This window comes from Biomphalaria glabrata, chromosome 7 (genome assembly GCF_947242115.1).
Source record: "Biomphalaria glabrata chromosome 7, xgBioGlab47.1, whole genome shotgun sequence".
NCBI lineage: Eukaryota > Metazoa > Mollusca > Gastropoda > Planorbidae > Biomphalaria > Biomphalaria glabrata.
This window is the reverse complement of record NC_074717.1, coordinates 32,279,288-32,297,191: the sequence shown is the minus strand read 5'-3', so window position 1 is coordinate 32,297,191 and position 17,904 is coordinate 32,279,288. Positions and strand designations below refer to the sequence as shown.

At 34.3% G+C, this 17,904-nt stretch overlaps 1 protein-coding gene across 6 annotated transcripts in view; it reads left to right on the top strand.

Moving 5' to 3' along the window:
* LOC106070554 (WD repeat-containing protein 97-like) overlaps window positions 1-17,904 on the top strand; it is a 39,573-nt gene that overhangs the window by 18,947 nt on the left and 2,722 nt on the right. For all 6 annotated transcript variants that reach the window (XM_056034898.1, XM_056034897.1, XM_056034895.1 and 3 more), the window contains exons 13-31: window positions 403-475; window positions 1,620-1,802; window positions 3,103-3,241; window positions 3,354-3,460; window positions 4,072-4,219; window positions 4,395-4,470; window positions 5,577-5,729; window positions 6,183-6,267; window positions 7,309-7,562; window positions 8,492-8,657; window positions 8,902-8,961; window positions 11,263-11,450; window positions 12,335-12,367; window positions 13,009-13,257; window positions 13,470-13,798; window positions 14,949-15,098; window positions 15,603-15,705; window positions 15,823-15,928; window positions 16,986-17,178. In XM_056034898.1, coding sequence (XP_055890873.1) covers window positions 403-475; window positions 1,620-1,802; window positions 3,103-3,241; window positions 3,354-3,460; window positions 4,072-4,219; window positions 4,395-4,470; window positions 5,577-5,729; window positions 6,183-6,267; window positions 7,309-7,562; window positions 8,492-8,657; window positions 8,902-8,961; window positions 11,263-11,450; window positions 12,335-12,367; window positions 13,009-13,257; window positions 13,470-13,798; window positions 14,949-15,098; window positions 15,603-15,705; window positions 15,823-15,928; window positions 16,986-17,178 — 2,795 coding nt within the window. The remainder of the gene's footprint in view (window positions 1-402; window positions 476-1,619; window positions 1,803-3,102; window positions 3,242-3,353; window positions 3,461-4,071; window positions 4,220-4,394; window positions 4,471-5,576; window positions 5,730-6,182; window positions 6,268-7,308; window positions 7,563-8,491; window positions 8,658-8,901; window positions 8,962-11,262; window positions 11,451-12,334; window positions 12,368-13,008; window positions 13,258-13,469; window positions 13,799-14,948; window positions 15,099-15,602; window positions 15,706-15,822; window positions 15,929-16,985; window positions 17,179-17,904) is intronic.

The following is a 17,904-nucleotide window of genomic DNA, read 5'->3' as shown; positions in this document are numbered from 1 at the left end:
TTAAGATAGAGATGTGATTTCTTATATATATATATATATATATATGCTGACTTTGATTATACAGTATTTAGTCAAATACTATTAAGCTTATGCAATAGGAGTTGTTTTGGTTCCATAAGATTTGGCTGCATGGACTGTCATCCCAATAGTCCCAGATTTGAACCCTGCCCCACCACCACCCCACAGTTGTAAGGAGGTTCAGGCAAAGATGTAATAATCATCAACTCTAAAGGAGCATCTGAAACACATAAAACAAACAAATGTAATTCGATTAGCATTTAGTTAGAGTTACATCTTGTCAAATTTAGTTGATTCAATTAATATTTTATAAAAACCTTTGTCTTAACATTAATAAATATAAATATTATATATATAAATTATGTTTCAATGATATATCTACAGGCACACAGTGGTAAAAGTGTTCTAAGTATTATTTCCAACACAAAACTGAATCAGATTATCTCAGCAGGAATGGGTTGGTTCACCTTTCATTTTATACTTTATGATTGAATAAGTTGTTCTCCTTTGTGCATTGCAGTCTGATTTAAAAAGTTTAATTTAATTTAACAATGATTTAATTAATTTAACCCTAATTTAAAGATAATTAGCATTATGCTTTGACTATTCTAATAATATTGAAGTATTTATTCATTCCAGTGCACTTATTTAATATGCATCATCATTGTCTATTATTAGATTATTTTAAAACTAGTCGACCCATGGCGTAGCATACGCCATTATTTTGCAGGGCCGGCCTTAGGCCCCTATGTTACCGCAGTGTGCTCCGCACTTTCAAAGGACCCGCGCTAATTCGAGGTGTACATTATTAAATTAAACCATTTTATAACTTATAACAGAATTCCCGCAGCCTCCTGATTTACTAGGAGCTTCTTGAAATCTCCTGAAATTGCAAAATATACAAAAAAGTCGTGGAAATATCCAGAAATTATTAAAATCTTTTGAAAGCTAAAAAAAATAATTGCAGAAATAAAAGAGTGATCTTTCCTTTACTTCTTCTTCTTGTCCAAACTCTTGAGCGAAGAAGAGAATTATATATATAGATAATGTCCTTCCAACTTTTCCCTAATCTCCTAAATACTTCAACTCTCCATGCCTACAATGACCACTTGATCAGTAATCATAACAAGGTCACTGAGGGGCTAGGCCTGACCAACATAATTATTTTTCTACTAGGCTATGTTGAATGATAGAGAACAGAAGATTAATGGATAGAATTTTCTTAGAACTCAGTTCATAATCTGGTTTACTTAAAATATATGTTTGAACTAAACTTGTAAACTTGAAGGTTGTAGAAGGAAACAAACCTCCTGAGAATTTTTTGGAAAGATAAATCTTACAACTCCCTGCATAGGAAATAAAATTTAAAAATCTGAAACCTATCCTTCCCAAATCCAAGTTGTCCTTCCCTCATATAAGAAATATTGTTACAGAGACTGCCATGTTTTGGATCACACAGTCATAGCAATTTTTATGAAATAGTCAGAATTACTTCCACTTAGAGTGATAACAATCAATGAGGATAATATTTACTTGCTCAGACATTGCTTTAAGTAAAACTTTTTTATTTATAATGAAAACTATTATGTTTTTGTTTCAAGATAATATCATTAAAGTCTGGAGGCTCTTTCCCTTTGCTGAAGAGGCTCTGACCCCTCTGATGTCATTCTACTGTGCCCACACACCAGTACACATGACTGCCATCAAGACAACTCTAGGTGTAGCCTTCCAGGATCCATCCACAGCTACATTTAGTGTAGTTCTCTACAGTCTTTCAGACAACAGTGAGTCATTCTTCCAAATCTTTCTATTTGAAAGTAAAGAGACTTAAACAAAACCTCATTCATACTGCATTAACATAATTTCCATTTACACTTACACTTCTAAACATAGCCAGTCAATGGATTGCTACACTTATCCTGATAAACCTACATCTTTCTTATTTCTTTACTTTTCTTTGAGTTTTTTTCCAATTTCCAATCTATCCATCCAGACTACTTTACCCATCTTTGCTGTATGCAGCTATTTTGCATTGGAGTTGGGTTAAATTTCAATGATAAACATTTATATGCTGTGTCTGAAAAGTGGCTGTGCTGTCAAGAATGTTATACATAAGTTTTTGTTGTATGCACTATGTATATGTGTGCTGGTATGTCCCTGAGGGACATTTTCAACATTTACTTTTGTTTTAAAATCTGTACATATGAAAATGCACATCAAACATTTGGATGTCAGTCACTGCACAGCAACTTTTCTGACACTTGTTATAAACCTGGTCTATGCCACCCAGCTGTAATGTGGCAACTGTGTGGATAGAGTCATAGTAGGAAATGATTAGGTCAATCAGGTAGCAAAAAATGACTCCTGCAGGGGTGCATAAAAAAATGTTAGAGCACTTTCATTGAACATGGTTGCTATTGAAAGAGAGCTCTGCAACCTTGTTGAAAATTCATTAGCCGTTTCTCAAGGAACCTTTCATAGATGTCAAAATCCACATGGTTAGCATGATAAAGAGAAGGAAAATGGTGAGGTCCCCAGTATTTGGTCTTTGGCCTTGGCTCCAGTCCAAGCATCCCAAGTCCAGAGTCACTTGAAATAGAGGTGTGAAAAATAGACACCTGCTTGCTCCCACACAGAACAATTATTCAGACAGGCCATCGTAGGGGAGATCTTGTTCTTTCTTGCTGGCCTAGAGTTTCAAGAGCCTTCAGCTCAACTTTTTGACTTCTTTAAAATGTATAATATATATTATAATAGCTTTTGTGTTGCTTGAATTTTGTAGTAAGTTATCAAAAGTCCACTAGCTGTTTGAATCCTGAATCCTTATAAATTGAGATTTGATCTTTATAAGAGTTTTATTTTCTCATCTCCATGGCTAGAAACGTTCACCATATATATAATAGTCCTATTATTAATTATTCATGGAAAAAAAAATCCTGTTAAAAACTTTTTTTAGTTTCATATTGATACATGAAAGTAACTTTGTTTTTGAAATCTTATTAATCAAAAGAGTCTGTAAACATGGATTTCGATGGATGCTCAATTTATTGAGATTGTTCAACTCTATATGCCTTCATATTTCAGGTCGAAATGACCATCGACCAGATGATGACCACATGGATGTTATAACTGGCTTTACTAGCTGTGCACGAATGAAGATCTATGCGTCTTGCTCCATGGATGGTACCATTCGAATCTGGAGTCACACTAACTCTCTCATCAGGTCTGAGCTCATCTTTGATGCGTCAAATGTTTGTTTTTATGATATAATGTAAGTTACTAGGTCACATAAACATAATGTTGTCTACATCATTTAATGCATTTTTTCATTACAGGATACTGAAAGTGAATTCTTTGCCTCACAGTTTGTCTTTCTGTAGTTCTAAGGGTGATCTGCTTGTAGGAATCAACAATCATCTGTTTTATATTCACCATAAGCAATGTAATTGTTACATTTATTCCTAAAAGCTAAATGCTATGTAATTTTAACTTATGAAATAGTTTGGAATTGGATTTTCTTTAGCCTAAAGTTATGTTAAAAAAAAGGTCCTCATTAGTATTCTGATCAATTTATCATTCAGATTAATTTCTATGAAGTTTTAACATTAAATTGTATGATAGAAAATATTTTGGTAGCCATCCTTTTCAAATACCTGATTGGCAAGCAGAATTTCATAGTTAGTCATTCTGATTTTCTTAAACATACCTGACATAATATAATAGCACATTAGACTTAAGGAATGTCTATGATTTATAAGATAAGACAAGTTTTCTTTAGGAATTGAAGATTATTATGTCCGAAATCCTCCCCCAGGATAATGGTAGGCAGGGTTTGAACCAGGGATCATTGAGATGATATTCCAGAGAGCTTACCACATGCCATAAGAAGCTGTACATTTCTAAAGTAAAGACTCTTAGTTTATGTAGGATAAGGTGTATATTTGTATAGTAAAAATCTGTATAGTTTTATAATAGGGCTCTATAATATATTTGTTACATTTTTATCAATTAGTAATTAAATTCACAGTTATTCTTTATCATTGTTTTCCTTAGACCTTCCCAAATACTACTTGAGGAAACAGGTCTGTATGAAATTTCTTCCCATTCAGAATGAAGATTCCATTGAATATGATGAGAACCGTCTGAAAGCTCTGGATAAAAATGATGTGAAACGACTGAAGAATGCCCACGCTGCATTTACGTATGAACCAATGCATTTGTGTATTGCAGTCTTTCATTCTTAAAATCATGCTCTAGTTTTGTTTTATTCTTTGGCTGCACACTTTTATTTTTAATGCTGTCACATCACTGATGTTTTAAAAAAAAAAATATAGCACCTTAAAATTGTTATCACAAAATTTATTTTAATGTCACAGATTTCCTCAGTATTTTGATATCTTGTCACCAGAGGAAGAAGAAGCCATGTTGAAAGAAAAACAAGTTAGAGAAAAGGTTAAGAATAATCTCTTCTTTTGTATAGCACAAGAATATTTTTCTTGCTGTTTAATTTTCCTGACATTAAAAAAATTGCTTGCTTATGAAACTTTATGAAATCTGCACAAGTGTTGATAAGTCATTATAATGATTGATACATACATTTGTTTTCATCATTTATTGGTTGAGCACTTAGCTTCACATTTGTATTGAACTAATTATAACCAGCTACTGCTTCCATACTATAATCTTTCCTAATGACTTTACTAAGGATTTATTTTCAATTTTGATGGTTTTGATAGCTCAAATATTTTATAAAAAATATCTTATTTTGCTTACTACTGTATCATGTTAGGGGGATAATTAAAAAATATAAAATTTGTATCAATAGAAACTTTTAATTACTAATTTAATTTCCCACCTACCTTTTAAAAAAGAACAACTCATTATTATTTCATATATTTTTTGTGGATTTTTTTGTTTAAATAAAAGAATATTTTGATCTTCATATGGCTTTTATTTCCAATCTGGCATTTGATCTAAGGGCTAACATATGATCTAAGGCAGCGGTTCTGAACCTTTTATGCTCGGCGACCCCTTTTTACAATCCCCCACTCTGCCGCAACCCCCCCACACACATACAGAAATAGAAGAAAAAACAAAAACAATCCATATTTTCGATGGTCTTAGGCGACCCCTGGCTAATCGTCAATCAACCCCCAAGGGGGTTGCAACCCACAGGTTGAGAACCCCTGATCTAAGAGGTAAAGAGCTTAGATACCAAGCTGAAGATTATTGGCTTGAGTCATAGCAGAAATGTAGATTTTTACTCAGCCTTACAGATCTCTCTTGAGTCCAGCCAATTCTAATATTTGTTGGAAAGGCAATTAAATATATTTGCTTTTTAATGCTGCCCACATAATCTTTTGGATATGGAAACAAAATTCACTTATATGCATTACAGTTCTTAGGATCTTGAAGGGGAAACTTATTTAAACAGATGTTCTATCCGTAAATATACAACAGTATTGTGTAGTACAGTTTTGTTGTAAAGTAAATGGCCAATATTATGGTTAGTTTCTTTGTCTATAATTAAATTGAATATTTATTTATTATTGATTTAGGCATATGGACTGTTAGAAATCAGAGATAATGAGCTATGCCAAATAAGAGATGGAACCTTGATAGCTCATAATAAGCCCAAAGCGACCAAGAAAACAAGAAATAAAGCTTTCAAAGAATACATGAAAATTTACTACAACAAAGAGAAACCAAAAGTAAGCAGTAATCTACCTTTTTAAAAATACATAAACCTTAAAGTTCTTACACTTTGTAATTTTTTTTCCTTATCATCCCTGAATAATAAATAGATGAGCATATATATTCTACTTGACGTTTGTCCAGTTAAGAATATTACTTACTTAGACTTAGATCCTCCTGTGGCACATTGGGTGGCAAGCTGTCTCCACAGAGATCTGTCATTGGCACTGTTTGAAGCCTCTTACCATCTGGTGTTCCATGTGGAACCAGTGGGTCTAATATCATTTAAAATCTCAGTTTTTAACTGTGACTCAGCTTTAACAGATACATGATATTTTATTGGGGAACATTAATAAGGAAGTTAGTATTTGCTTTAACTACATGACACATACACACATTAACCATTATTCTAACAAATATGAAAGCATTACATTATATGCCTCTGTTTGTGTGTGTGTGCATATTTTCAGTTGCCTGAAGAGGAATCCATTAAAGAAGCTGTTATAAGAACTTTGAATCAGGAGCTGAAAGATTATGAGGGGATAGAAGCTGAAGGTGACTATAGAAAGCCTAATTGATGCATTCTTTCAACCACCAGTAGCTAAGTTCCATGTTTGAGTTGTGAAAAAAGAAACAGAAAGCAAATGAAAACAACATTACTTCAAGCATGCAAATATTATTAGCCATAGAGTTTCAATGAGTTTTCCTTTTAGTCATTCCCTCCCTTGTGATTATCTCTGAAGAAGTTGCAAACTTGTTTCAAAACTCCCTTCAATTAGTTTGTCTCTTTTCTCTGTTTTATGTTTGTCATAGTTTCTAAGTTCTCTTATGGTTGTTGATACTACTATATACATTCAATAATTTTCATTATTCTAATGTAGTGCTTCAGCAGTACAAGAAAACCTCAAAACTTCAAACATAAAAACAAAATATACATTAGAAACATCTGTCAGCTTCTTTTCTTGGCTCATTAGGGGTTACTTACAAAAGATTACTGTAGATCTATAGTGAACACTTATTGATAACAAATATATGTTCTAAAAGAATCCAGACAAACTTTATCACTTCTGAAATGACAAGCTTATTATTTCTATAGAAACACACCGTAATAGCAAAGAAAAATCTGTCCTCCGTAACTATATGATAACAGCTGACTAACACAAACACCAGTCCAGGAAACAACTGTACAACCTTCCTGGACTGGAAACAAGAGCCCCATTGACTATAAGACTCTCTTACATACTAGGAAGACTAAAACATTCAGTTCACATCACTTGCTGACTGTTCACATTCATAACCTGAGGGGTACATAAACAAAGGGGTATAACTCTATCATGCCAAAATATCATCAAAGAAGTAAAATATTCACCCTTGCCATACCTGCCTCTGACAACATCTTTAATTAACATTTTTTACTTGTCCTGTTAATTAGGGTATGTCTACTAATGTAATTACCCCTTTACTATGTTGGATCAAAATTAAACTACACAACCTTTGAGCTATTTCCTAGTTATCAATGAATTTTATACACAAATATTATTACAAATAAAAATTCACACAAGTTAATTAGATCATTTGTTAATTGCATTTGTTTAGAAGAAAAGTACAGAGCTGAGACCCCTCCTGTTGGGTTCTTCCCTGAGCTGGCACAGAAATACCAGGAGCTGCCATCATTATCTACTGACCATGCCTGCCTTCCTTCTGTCATCAATGGCTACCTCCCTAACTCTGTCCTACTCAAGATACTATTTCCACCTCCTAAAGCACAAGAAGAGGAGAAAGACAAGAAACCATACCAGCCACCTAAACTGACCAGGAAACAGCTGGCAGAGATACAAAGCCTCAACCCAGTGAGTAAATGGAGTTGGTTGATTTCGTTTGACTTGATCTATTTTTAAGTATCCTTGTGGTTCATAGGGGGGCCACCCCAAATCTACAATCTACAAGTTTTTAATACTTTATATCAAGGTTTGCATCATCTTACAGCTTTAATTTCTCTGATTGTCTGTATGAAAGAACCATTTTACCAGTAAAAAATGTGGCACAATCTATTTTAACCTAAAAGCCAATGATTCCAGCCTCAACAATGTGTACCAGAAGAAGCTTCTAGAAGTGGAACTAGATAGGTGAATAATGGGTAGCTAACCAGGCCTCCATTGGATTACTCTGGTGCAACTTTTTTTTATCTGATGATGGAACAGAAATCTGGCAACGCAGTCCAAAAAGTCAGTCACTCCATTTTTTAAAAGGGGTCAACATAAGAAGTGGCAGTTAGATTGGCAGTCCTTGCACTGCATTGTGGCAGTGACAGAATATAAATATGAAGCAATTCCCCATGATAAATGTGGTTTCCGACTGCTTATAGCGAGCTGAGGCTATAGCGGTTACATTTTGCAATGCACATAGCACAACCCAACACAGTAATAGATGTTGCCATAGTGAAACTTTCAGACATCACTTGGGATGAATAGCTCCTGGTCCATGACTGTCTGTTGGATTAAGGCCTTTCCAATGGTTAACAGGATGTTATCACAACAACTAATTCACTAATACATAAAAAAAAGTACACAACTGAAATAAAAATAAAAGATTTCCATACTTTTTTCTACACAATTATGCCGTTGAAATCTATATTAAAATAAAAAAAAAACCTTACTATTTATTATATGAATTTCAACCTTTTGATAGAGAATTATTTCATTATCTTTAAAGATTTTTTGACTGCACATTTCTTCCAAATGATGTTAATTCACTGTTAATCTTTGATGTGAACCCATAGAGAAAACCCCTTCAGGTAGATGAAGATGAAATTGCTCCTGATCCACCAACTCGCAATGTGACTTTTGCTTCTGATGAGCTTTTGACTCAGGTCCTTGAGATTGATAATAGTGATGAGGATAAGAAAGAGGAGGATAAGGATGGAGAGATGGAGGAAGAGTCTGCAGGTGAGACTTTCTAAGTCAAAATTCATAACCATGAAGAGACTAAATTTACTTAGAGGTCAGACACATTTGAGTTCAAATTGAAACAAAATCTAAAACACTTAAAAAAAAGAAAATGTGAAATTTACATTTCAATATTTTTATAATTTTATTTAAGGTAAAAATGTATTGAAATCAAAGTATAAAATCTAATAAACTTAGAACAAATTTTGTAAAGTAAGCAAATATTTCTACTTGTTGATCCCAGAAACTAAAACTCCAGTTGTATCTTCAACACAAGGATCAAGAACTGTAACTGATCTTTCAGGTGAGCTTCAAGACTACACTTTCTAAAACAGTATTATTTTGAAAATGTTTTTACAAAGCTCAGTTTGTCTGTCCATCTGGTAAAATGTTTTTACAAAGCTCAGTTTGTCTGTCCATCTGGTAAAATGTTTTTACAAAGCTCAGTTTGTCTGTCCATCTTGTAAAATGTTTTTACAAAGCTCAGTTTGTCTGTCCATCTGGTAAAATGTTTTTACAAAGCTCAGTTTGTCTGTCCATCTTGTAAAATGTTTTTACAAAGCTCAGTTTGTCTGTCCATCTGGTAAAATGTTTTTACAAAGCTCAGTTTGTCTGTCCATCTGATAAAATGTTTTTACAAAGCTCAGTTTATCTGTCCATCTGGTAAAATGTTTTTCTCCAACACCCAATCTTGGATCAAGCTGAAATTTTGCACAATTATTTATTTTACCTGACAACACAAGAATCAATACAAAAAATTAACCCATTAACTATTGGTAATTAATTATTTTGTTTGGTATCTGAATAAGGGAAAGAAATTGTGGTGGTATAAGCTGAATTAGCCCCCTTTTTACATTGCAGCCTAAAATTGAAACAAACAAATATATAACTAAACAATCTTCTCTATTCATAAATACCTCACTTACAGGGTAGTTAAGACTAAGACTAAAACTAAGACTGCTTTATTGATCCTTATGGAAATTTGTTGTGATTACAAGGACTCGTTTCTCATATAAAGACAACACAACAGAAAAATACACATAAATACAACAGACAACATAAAGAGTTCATTCAGCGACTACACACAGGTATCTTGGTGCATTTCATGTTCCCTGATCAATGAGTGGCGGTGATAGAGTCTGACCGAGTGAGGTATGAACGAGTTTTTGTACCGCTCCGTTCTTGTTTTGATTGACAGCAATTGCCCACTTCGCAACGACCTGGCATAGTTCTGATGGAGCGGGTGGCCGTTGTCTTCCAAGATTTTTTCGATTTTTCTTAGGCATCACCAATATCTCACTGCATTATCAGCCTCATGGCATCACCTACATCTCCCTGCATCACCTACATCTCCCTGCATCACCAACATCTCCCTGCATCACCTACATCTCACTGCATCACCAACATCTCACTGCATCACCAACATCTCACTGCATCACCAACATCTCACTGCATCACTAACATCTCACTGCATCACCAACATCTCACTGCATCACCAACATCTCCCTGCATCACCAACATCTCACTGCATCACCAACATCTCACTGCATCACTAACATCTCACTGCATCACTAACATCTCACTGCATCACCAACATCTCACTGCATCACCAACATCTCACTGCATCACCAACATCTCACTGCATCACCAACATCTCACTGCATCACTAACATCTCAAAGCATCAATAACATCTCACTGCATCACCAACATCTCACTGCATCACCAACATCTCCCTGCATCACCAACATCTCACTGCATCACCAACATCTCACTGCATCACTAACATCTCACTGCATCACCTACATCTCACTGTATCACCAACATCTCCCTGCATCACCAACATCTCACTGTATCACCAACATCTCCCTGCATCACTAACATCTCACTGCATCACTAACATCTCCCTGCATCACCAACATCTCACTGCATCACCAACATCTCACTGTATCACCAACATCTCCCTGCATCACCAACATCTCACTGTATCACCAACATCTCCCTGCATCACCAACATCTCACTGTATCACCAACATCTCCCTGCATCACCAACATCTCACTGTATCACCAACATCTCCCTGCATCACCAACATCTCCCTGCATCACCAACATCTCACTGTATCACCAACATCTCACTGCATCACCAACATCTCACTGTATCACCAACATCTCACTGTATCACCAACATCTCACTGTATCACCTACATCTCACTGCATCACCAACATCTCCCTGCATCACCAACATCTCACTGCATCACCTACATCTCACTGTATCACCAACATCTCCCTGCCTCACCAACATCTCCCTGCATCACCAACATCTCACTGTATCACCTACATCTCACTGCATCACCAACATCTCCCTGCATCACCAACATCTCACTGCATCACCTACATCTCACTGCATCACCAACATCTCCCTGCATCACCAACATCTCACTGCATCACCTACATCTCACTGTATCACCAACATCTCACTGTATCACCAACATCTCACAGTATCACTAACATCTCCCTGCATCACCAACATCTCCCTGCATCACCAACATCTCCCTGCATCACATCCATGTATTACTTTACATATATTTATTTATGTTGTGCCCTTAGGTTCTCAAGCTAGTGCACAGGGTAGACTCAAACACAATCTCAGACAGCAACTGAAAAAGAAAAAGTCTATCTCATTTTCTAAAGATTTAGATTCTAGCGATGATGAAGATGACCAGACATTAGCAGCACCTAAGTCATCATTAATGTCCAAGTTCCAAGAGATCATGGACAAACCTCCACCTCCAAAGGTAGGTCTTTGTTTGTTTCAGGGATGTGAACTATTAAAGTTAATATGAAAGTGTAAAGCTACTTGACGTAGGATCTTGGTCTCGGTGAATGATAGAATGATTTAACCTTTTTGGAGTGGAATATTTTCTTTAGTTCTGCAGTGTCTTGGCCTTGGAATTCTAAAAATTAATAGTTTTGCTCTAAGAGGAAACATATGAAGATCACATTGACTTTTTAAAAGCTTTTGGTTTCACATTTTGCATTTGGAAAATGAGATTTTAGAGCTAGAGTTGAATAGAACTACTTTTTTATTTTAATGGTTAAAAAGTAAAGTTCCCCTTTCAGACCTTGTGGTCTATTGATCGGATGATGTAAAGGTGATCTGTTTCTGTGGCTTAGGCTAATGAGGGTGTCATGTGGCCAGCACAACAGCCAACCATCTACACTTTTCCCCAACTTATGTCAAGTACCCATTAGAGCTGGGTGGACTCAATGGCACCTGAAGATCCTTAAATTAAAAATCCCAGTTTTTGCCAGGATTCGAACCTTAGACCCTGGTTTGGAAGCAAAGCACTTTACCACTCAGCCACCATGCCTCCACTTTTTTAGAAAAATAATTTTGTATTGTATAAAGTGAGGAAGTGTTTCAGTCTTGTATAAAATATGACATATAAAGGCTATTAATATAGAATCCTTTGTTGCATTAATTTAGTGATTTTCTCATGCTGACAATCTTTCTTCCAGTTTATTTGTTAATCCTGTATCTATGATATCAATCTAATTAGTACAAAAACAAATATATGCTGAACACAACATTTGGCAATTATCTTAACAATTTTGTTTTTATAGATTATTTTACTTACATGTAGATCTTATACAATATTATTATATGTTCTTATCATAGGAAAAAAAAGAAAGTGAAAAAGATGTGGTTGGGGTAAGTGGTTTATTTTGTTATTAAGTTTTATAAGAATAATAAATTCTTTATTTTTAAGAAATCACTTTTGTAAAGTAATGTTGAATCACTGATTTTGAATTAAAGTTTATTCTTAGATTGTTATATAAAAAAATGTATGGGCTACATAGGAATTGGATCTTTTTATAACTAAATAGATACTGATGGGACATGTGCTAATTTTGTAGAGTCCTGAAATCAGGTTGTAATAAAGCAGGGATTTCTTTACTTTTATTTTAAAGCGATTTAAATCAATGCAGTTCTAATGGATGTTTTGTTTTAGCATGTTTTGGACATATTCATTATTACATTCCAACTGTGGAAGCCAGAAGTGTTTTAACTGGGACCCTCTTGATAATTGATCAAAACACATATCACTCAACCAGGCAGACTTTTTACATTTATTTGTGATGAAGTTGTGATTGTTTAATATACTGGCTAAATAACATTCTTTTCAACGTTCGGCTATAAGAAAAAATAGCTCATCTTCTTTTTTGAAGTAACATCTGTATTATAGGATAAGATAAGATAACTCTATACTGTCTTGAAGATCTTTAGTCTCAAAGGTATCTTTTAATTTTTGTTTTTGCTATTATATTTCTTTTTCTTATCTATATATTCAGGAGGAAGCTTTTGTTGCAGTGAAATCATCTCCACTGCCAACAAACTCAGCAAAGCACCAGTCTCCAGTGCCACTAAAACCAGTTACCAAGCTGGTCAGCCGACCTCGACCAACCCCTGTACCCGTCACACCCAGGTCTCCTACACCTGCGCCTACCCCTCCCCCTCCTCCAACCCCTCTCCCTGGCTTTATTAGGCAATTCGTTGGCACAGACTGGTTCAACAAATATTTCCCCAACTGTACAGAGAAGGTGAGTTCTGGGCTTAAATCTCACCTGCCATCATTTCATGCTATCTTTAAGTTTAATGGGCACTTTCATTTTGTTATATATTATGGGCATTGGTTTGAATGTCCTCTAGCATCATAGATAACAAATGTGACTTAATATTACACTGTCTAGTTAACTTTCAATTATATCTTTTTTCTCTTTAAGTGAATTGTTTTTTTTTTGTTTTGTTGTAGACAATGCCAAAACCTTGGACTGCAGATCATTTCACTAACATGATTGTCAAGCTTCTCACCATTGCTGAGTGGCTTCACAAAATTAGCGTGACTGAAGCTATTGTGTCTGTCCACTCCTCTGAGGGCCTTAGCGACACTGTGATAAACACAGTCACCAAGTCTCTGTTGTCTGTACTCAACCATCATGCCAACTCTCCCAGTTGTTCTGTAGCTGAGCAGAAAGATTTTATTCTGGCTGCTCTTAGAGCGATTGTGGCATTGGCATCCAGAGATAAAGATGTGATTGCTGAGCTTGTGGTGCAGTTCTTAGATGGCGATGAGGTTATTAGGTAAGTTGACACAGTTTTACTTACCTTTTAAACTTGGCAAGGTTTTATTAAAGTGTAGTTGTATTTAATATTGCAAGGTTTTATTTAAGTTGAATTTTTTTTGTGTCGTATTTTAAAAATATTTTTAAAAACCTTTTTATGTGCTTATTAATACTTACTATATTAAATACTATTTCTTCTAAGTGGAACTGTGCACAGTGCCTTGGTTTTATATTATATTTGCTTAGATTTGGGCTATTTTATACAACTACTGAACCAGATGGAGCTAAGAGTGAACTTTTCCTTTGTTAATTCCTGAAGACTTTTAAAAATTATTAAATAAAATTGATAGTCTAGTTGTGTTTTTAAAAAAAGTTTCTAAAGTCATTACTTCTAGACAAAGCTTAGAATGACATTGATATACATTTGTTTATCATTCAGAGGTTTGTAAACCTGCTTAGTTTTCAGGCCACACCTCCTCCATGATATTCTTCTTCTAGCCAACTCTTTGCTGCTTAGCTGTAGGCTCTTTTGCTTTCTGTGCCAAGGAAAAAATAGTGTGCTGTTTTTTTCAGTTATTTAACACTGCCTTACAGGGTGTTGATTATGTTGGGCTGTCGTGGTAGTAGGATCTTTCTAAGGTGGATTAAAATGAGACATTCAAATAGGATATGATTTTCAGTTTCAAATATTAAATATTGACATTAAATGATGGATTATCATGATTAATGTTGGCAAGTTGAGTAGATGAGATGTTGCTAGTTACTGCTTGAAGAGTGGATTGTGAATCTGTCAAGACAACAATATCTGGAGTTGCTTGTGTTCAAAGCTTGTTTTCAGCTGTGTGCAATGCTCTAGTGCAGTTTTGGCTTTGGCCTGGAAGTTTGAGCATGACCAGGAGGATACCAAGAAATGCATTAATTGTTGCTTTGAAGACTGATCCATCGATATGTATATGGATAGCTCTTTTGGATAGCTTTCAATTGTTTCTAACCTACCTGCTTTATCTCCAGTGGATTTGATTCCTTTTTTTAGGCTATTGCTTATTAAATGTGCTTCAATGATTGGTTGTTCAAGGTTAAGTCCAGGAGTTATGTTTGAAAATCTGGCTATTTTTTTTTCTATATTCTTTTTGCATTATGTTTTAAAATTATTGTAATTAATTCTGTAGGGCTGCAGTTGTTGAGGTCATGATTAATTTGGGCCTACAAGACCCTCACAAACAGTTCCAAAAAGAACTAGACTCATGGAACATTTGGAATCTGGATGAGAAGACAAGAAGAAGTGATCTACATGAGATGGCTAGCCAATGGCTTGATAGGTCACTTTAAAATTAGTTGACTTTATATTCCTGATATTCTATAACAATAACAGTTAATATTTTGAAGCCAGGAAATAGATTTTTACTGCATAGAGTGAGGTTAAGAGATTTAAATACATGTAAAACTTTTTTCTGGATAATCGAAAGCTAAGTAGGTTAAATTCATGGCTATGGCATATAGTATTAATTTTGAAAAATTATTATTTTGAAAGCGTATTTGAGGAAGTTTCTAAATCTTCTTAGGTCACATAAATAAATGAAACCTGTTGGGGAAAGCTAAGATGGTGATGGTTCAGTTAAACTGTTGAAATCTTATAAATTATTGACTTAAAGAATGGGTAGACTACTTTTTTTTTACTCTTTTTTAAGTCATAGACATGGATTTTAGTTCATATTTAAAAAGTTTATTCTCAATTCTGTACAATTGAAATTCAAGGCTAATTTAACAGTAAATGCTGTTAATAATATTTTGAAGTCACATCTACTGTTAATGCTTATGTCCAGATGGATGTCTGCTTATAAATTAAAGATTCAAGACACAGTGGAAAAACTGAAGTCTGGGCATTCACTTCAAGGCCGTCTCTCCACTTTTGATACGTCAAGAAGGGTAAATTTGTCAAAAGTCATTAAACCATTAATTGTTAATGGATTTGATTGCTCTAGTTAAATTGGGATACGCAGCCCTATCCTCATTACAAATAAATGGTTAATTTTGTATCTACAGACAAGCACAATGCCTTCGGATCGCAGCACTGTTACAACTCTACCTGTGGGAGCCCAGAAAAGAGTCTCTGGCCGAGTGTCCACCACTTCATTCAACAGTATTACAGGTAGGCAATATAATTTCTTCTCCTTAGAACAACATTTTTTGTTGCCTGGGTCATGTGAATGGTCTATTTACCAAATAATTGGAACCATAAATGCAGGATTTACAAAAAAAAATATTTTTTTTGTTAAATGGTTATTTGTTTTAAGTGTTTTAAATTTTAACGAAAAAAAATGATTGCACACAATCCCTTGAAATTTACCTGATGTTTTTAACACTAATCTATACTACTTATACATACTTGTGATCATAAACAATGGAGTTCTACTTCACTTTATAAAATAATAATTTTGAAGTCTTTGAGTTGTCACTTATCTGGATGTATTTTCTCAAAGATAGTCATTAAATTTTATTAACCATATGTGAAAGAGGAAAATCTACTATTGATTTCGTGGATTCTCTCTGACCACCGTTCTGTCACATTTAGATCTTAAAAAGTAAAAGCACTATTGAAAATCAGATGTTACCACTTAACTAAATGCTAAATCTAAACTTTTTTTTTTAATGCCAACAATTTTGTTTGTAAAATGTAATATGTTAACAGTTTTTCCAAACCAACTCACCATTTTTAAAACAACACATTAATGTCTTATTTACTATATACTAAGATTCAAAGGCATGTACACCCTAACAATTTTCATATCATATTTGTTATTAATTAAAATAGTGTTACAAAAAAAATGTAATACAGTTTTTTTGTCTTCTTGAATATATTAGTTACTTAGTTGCTGAAGTGGATTACTTTGGTTTAATAAAAACCCACCAGATAAGCAAATTGTTTATATATATTTATAATTTTTTTTTTTTAAAAGCTGGATTTAAAAGGCAGTTTATGTTATTTATTGGAAGTGTAACACATTCAAATTGTCCAATTCTCTGTTGATATGGATGAAATTGTGCATTCCCTTTCCACAAGTAAACAAATAATTATGTTCACCTTGGCCATTTTGAATGAAGAAAGAGCTATGGTAACATAGGGGCTACCTATGATTTTGTATTACAATAATCTTTTTTTATTTTAATTACATTTTTTTATTAAAAATATCTCTTCTCTTCCTCAGTAACACTAGATAACATTCAAGGATCATCTATCATGGAGTCTGTGACATACATAGATGCAGTGACATTCTTCTGTGAAATGATGACTGACAGAGAGCTAGAGGCACTGAAAAGGGGCGATGTCTCCTCCAGGGGGACCACTGAAGTTCTTGCACAACCTAAAAATACTGTTCTTGTTCTTCCGAAGATATCTCAGTAAGATGAATAACTCACATTATACAATATATATATATTGGTTTTCTGGCATACTTCTTATCAGATATTCTTTCTATGCATTCTTTACCCTAAACTGTTTAAATCTATAACATAAAACCCCACTACATCTTTCAGACCTTGGGATCTATAGGGCAGATGATGTAAAGTTTATCTGATTCTATGACTGGCAAGTAATGAGGGTTTAATGAGGCCAGCACAATGACCAACTGCCTTTACTTTCCCCAACAAATATCAGGTATCCATTAGAGTTAAGTGGACTCAAGGATATCCTAAGAAACCAGAAGCTCAAAATCCCAGTCTTCACTGAGATTCTAACAAAAGAACCCACTTTTGGAAGATCACACGCTTAACCACTCAGCCTTCAAACCCCTCTCCCCCCCACAAAACGCAATGTATAATAAAAAATTGATGAATTTTTTTTTTATAAAATTCTTTTTTTTCACTTTACAGTGATGCAGCATAGCGTCATTGGCTTTCTTTAATAAATTATAGAATCCATTTCCTTTCTTTCAAAAACAAGAAGATATTTTAAAGTAGTGCCAGATCAACTCAGTCACTTGTATAATGTATGGAGTTAAATGACAGAATAGAGCATGTCATAAATAGAAATGAAAGTCAACTTAGATGTATTATTAACATTTCTATATACATCTTTAGCTTAGAACTTGTACAAAATTATTCTATTCTTCACTAATGGGATACTGC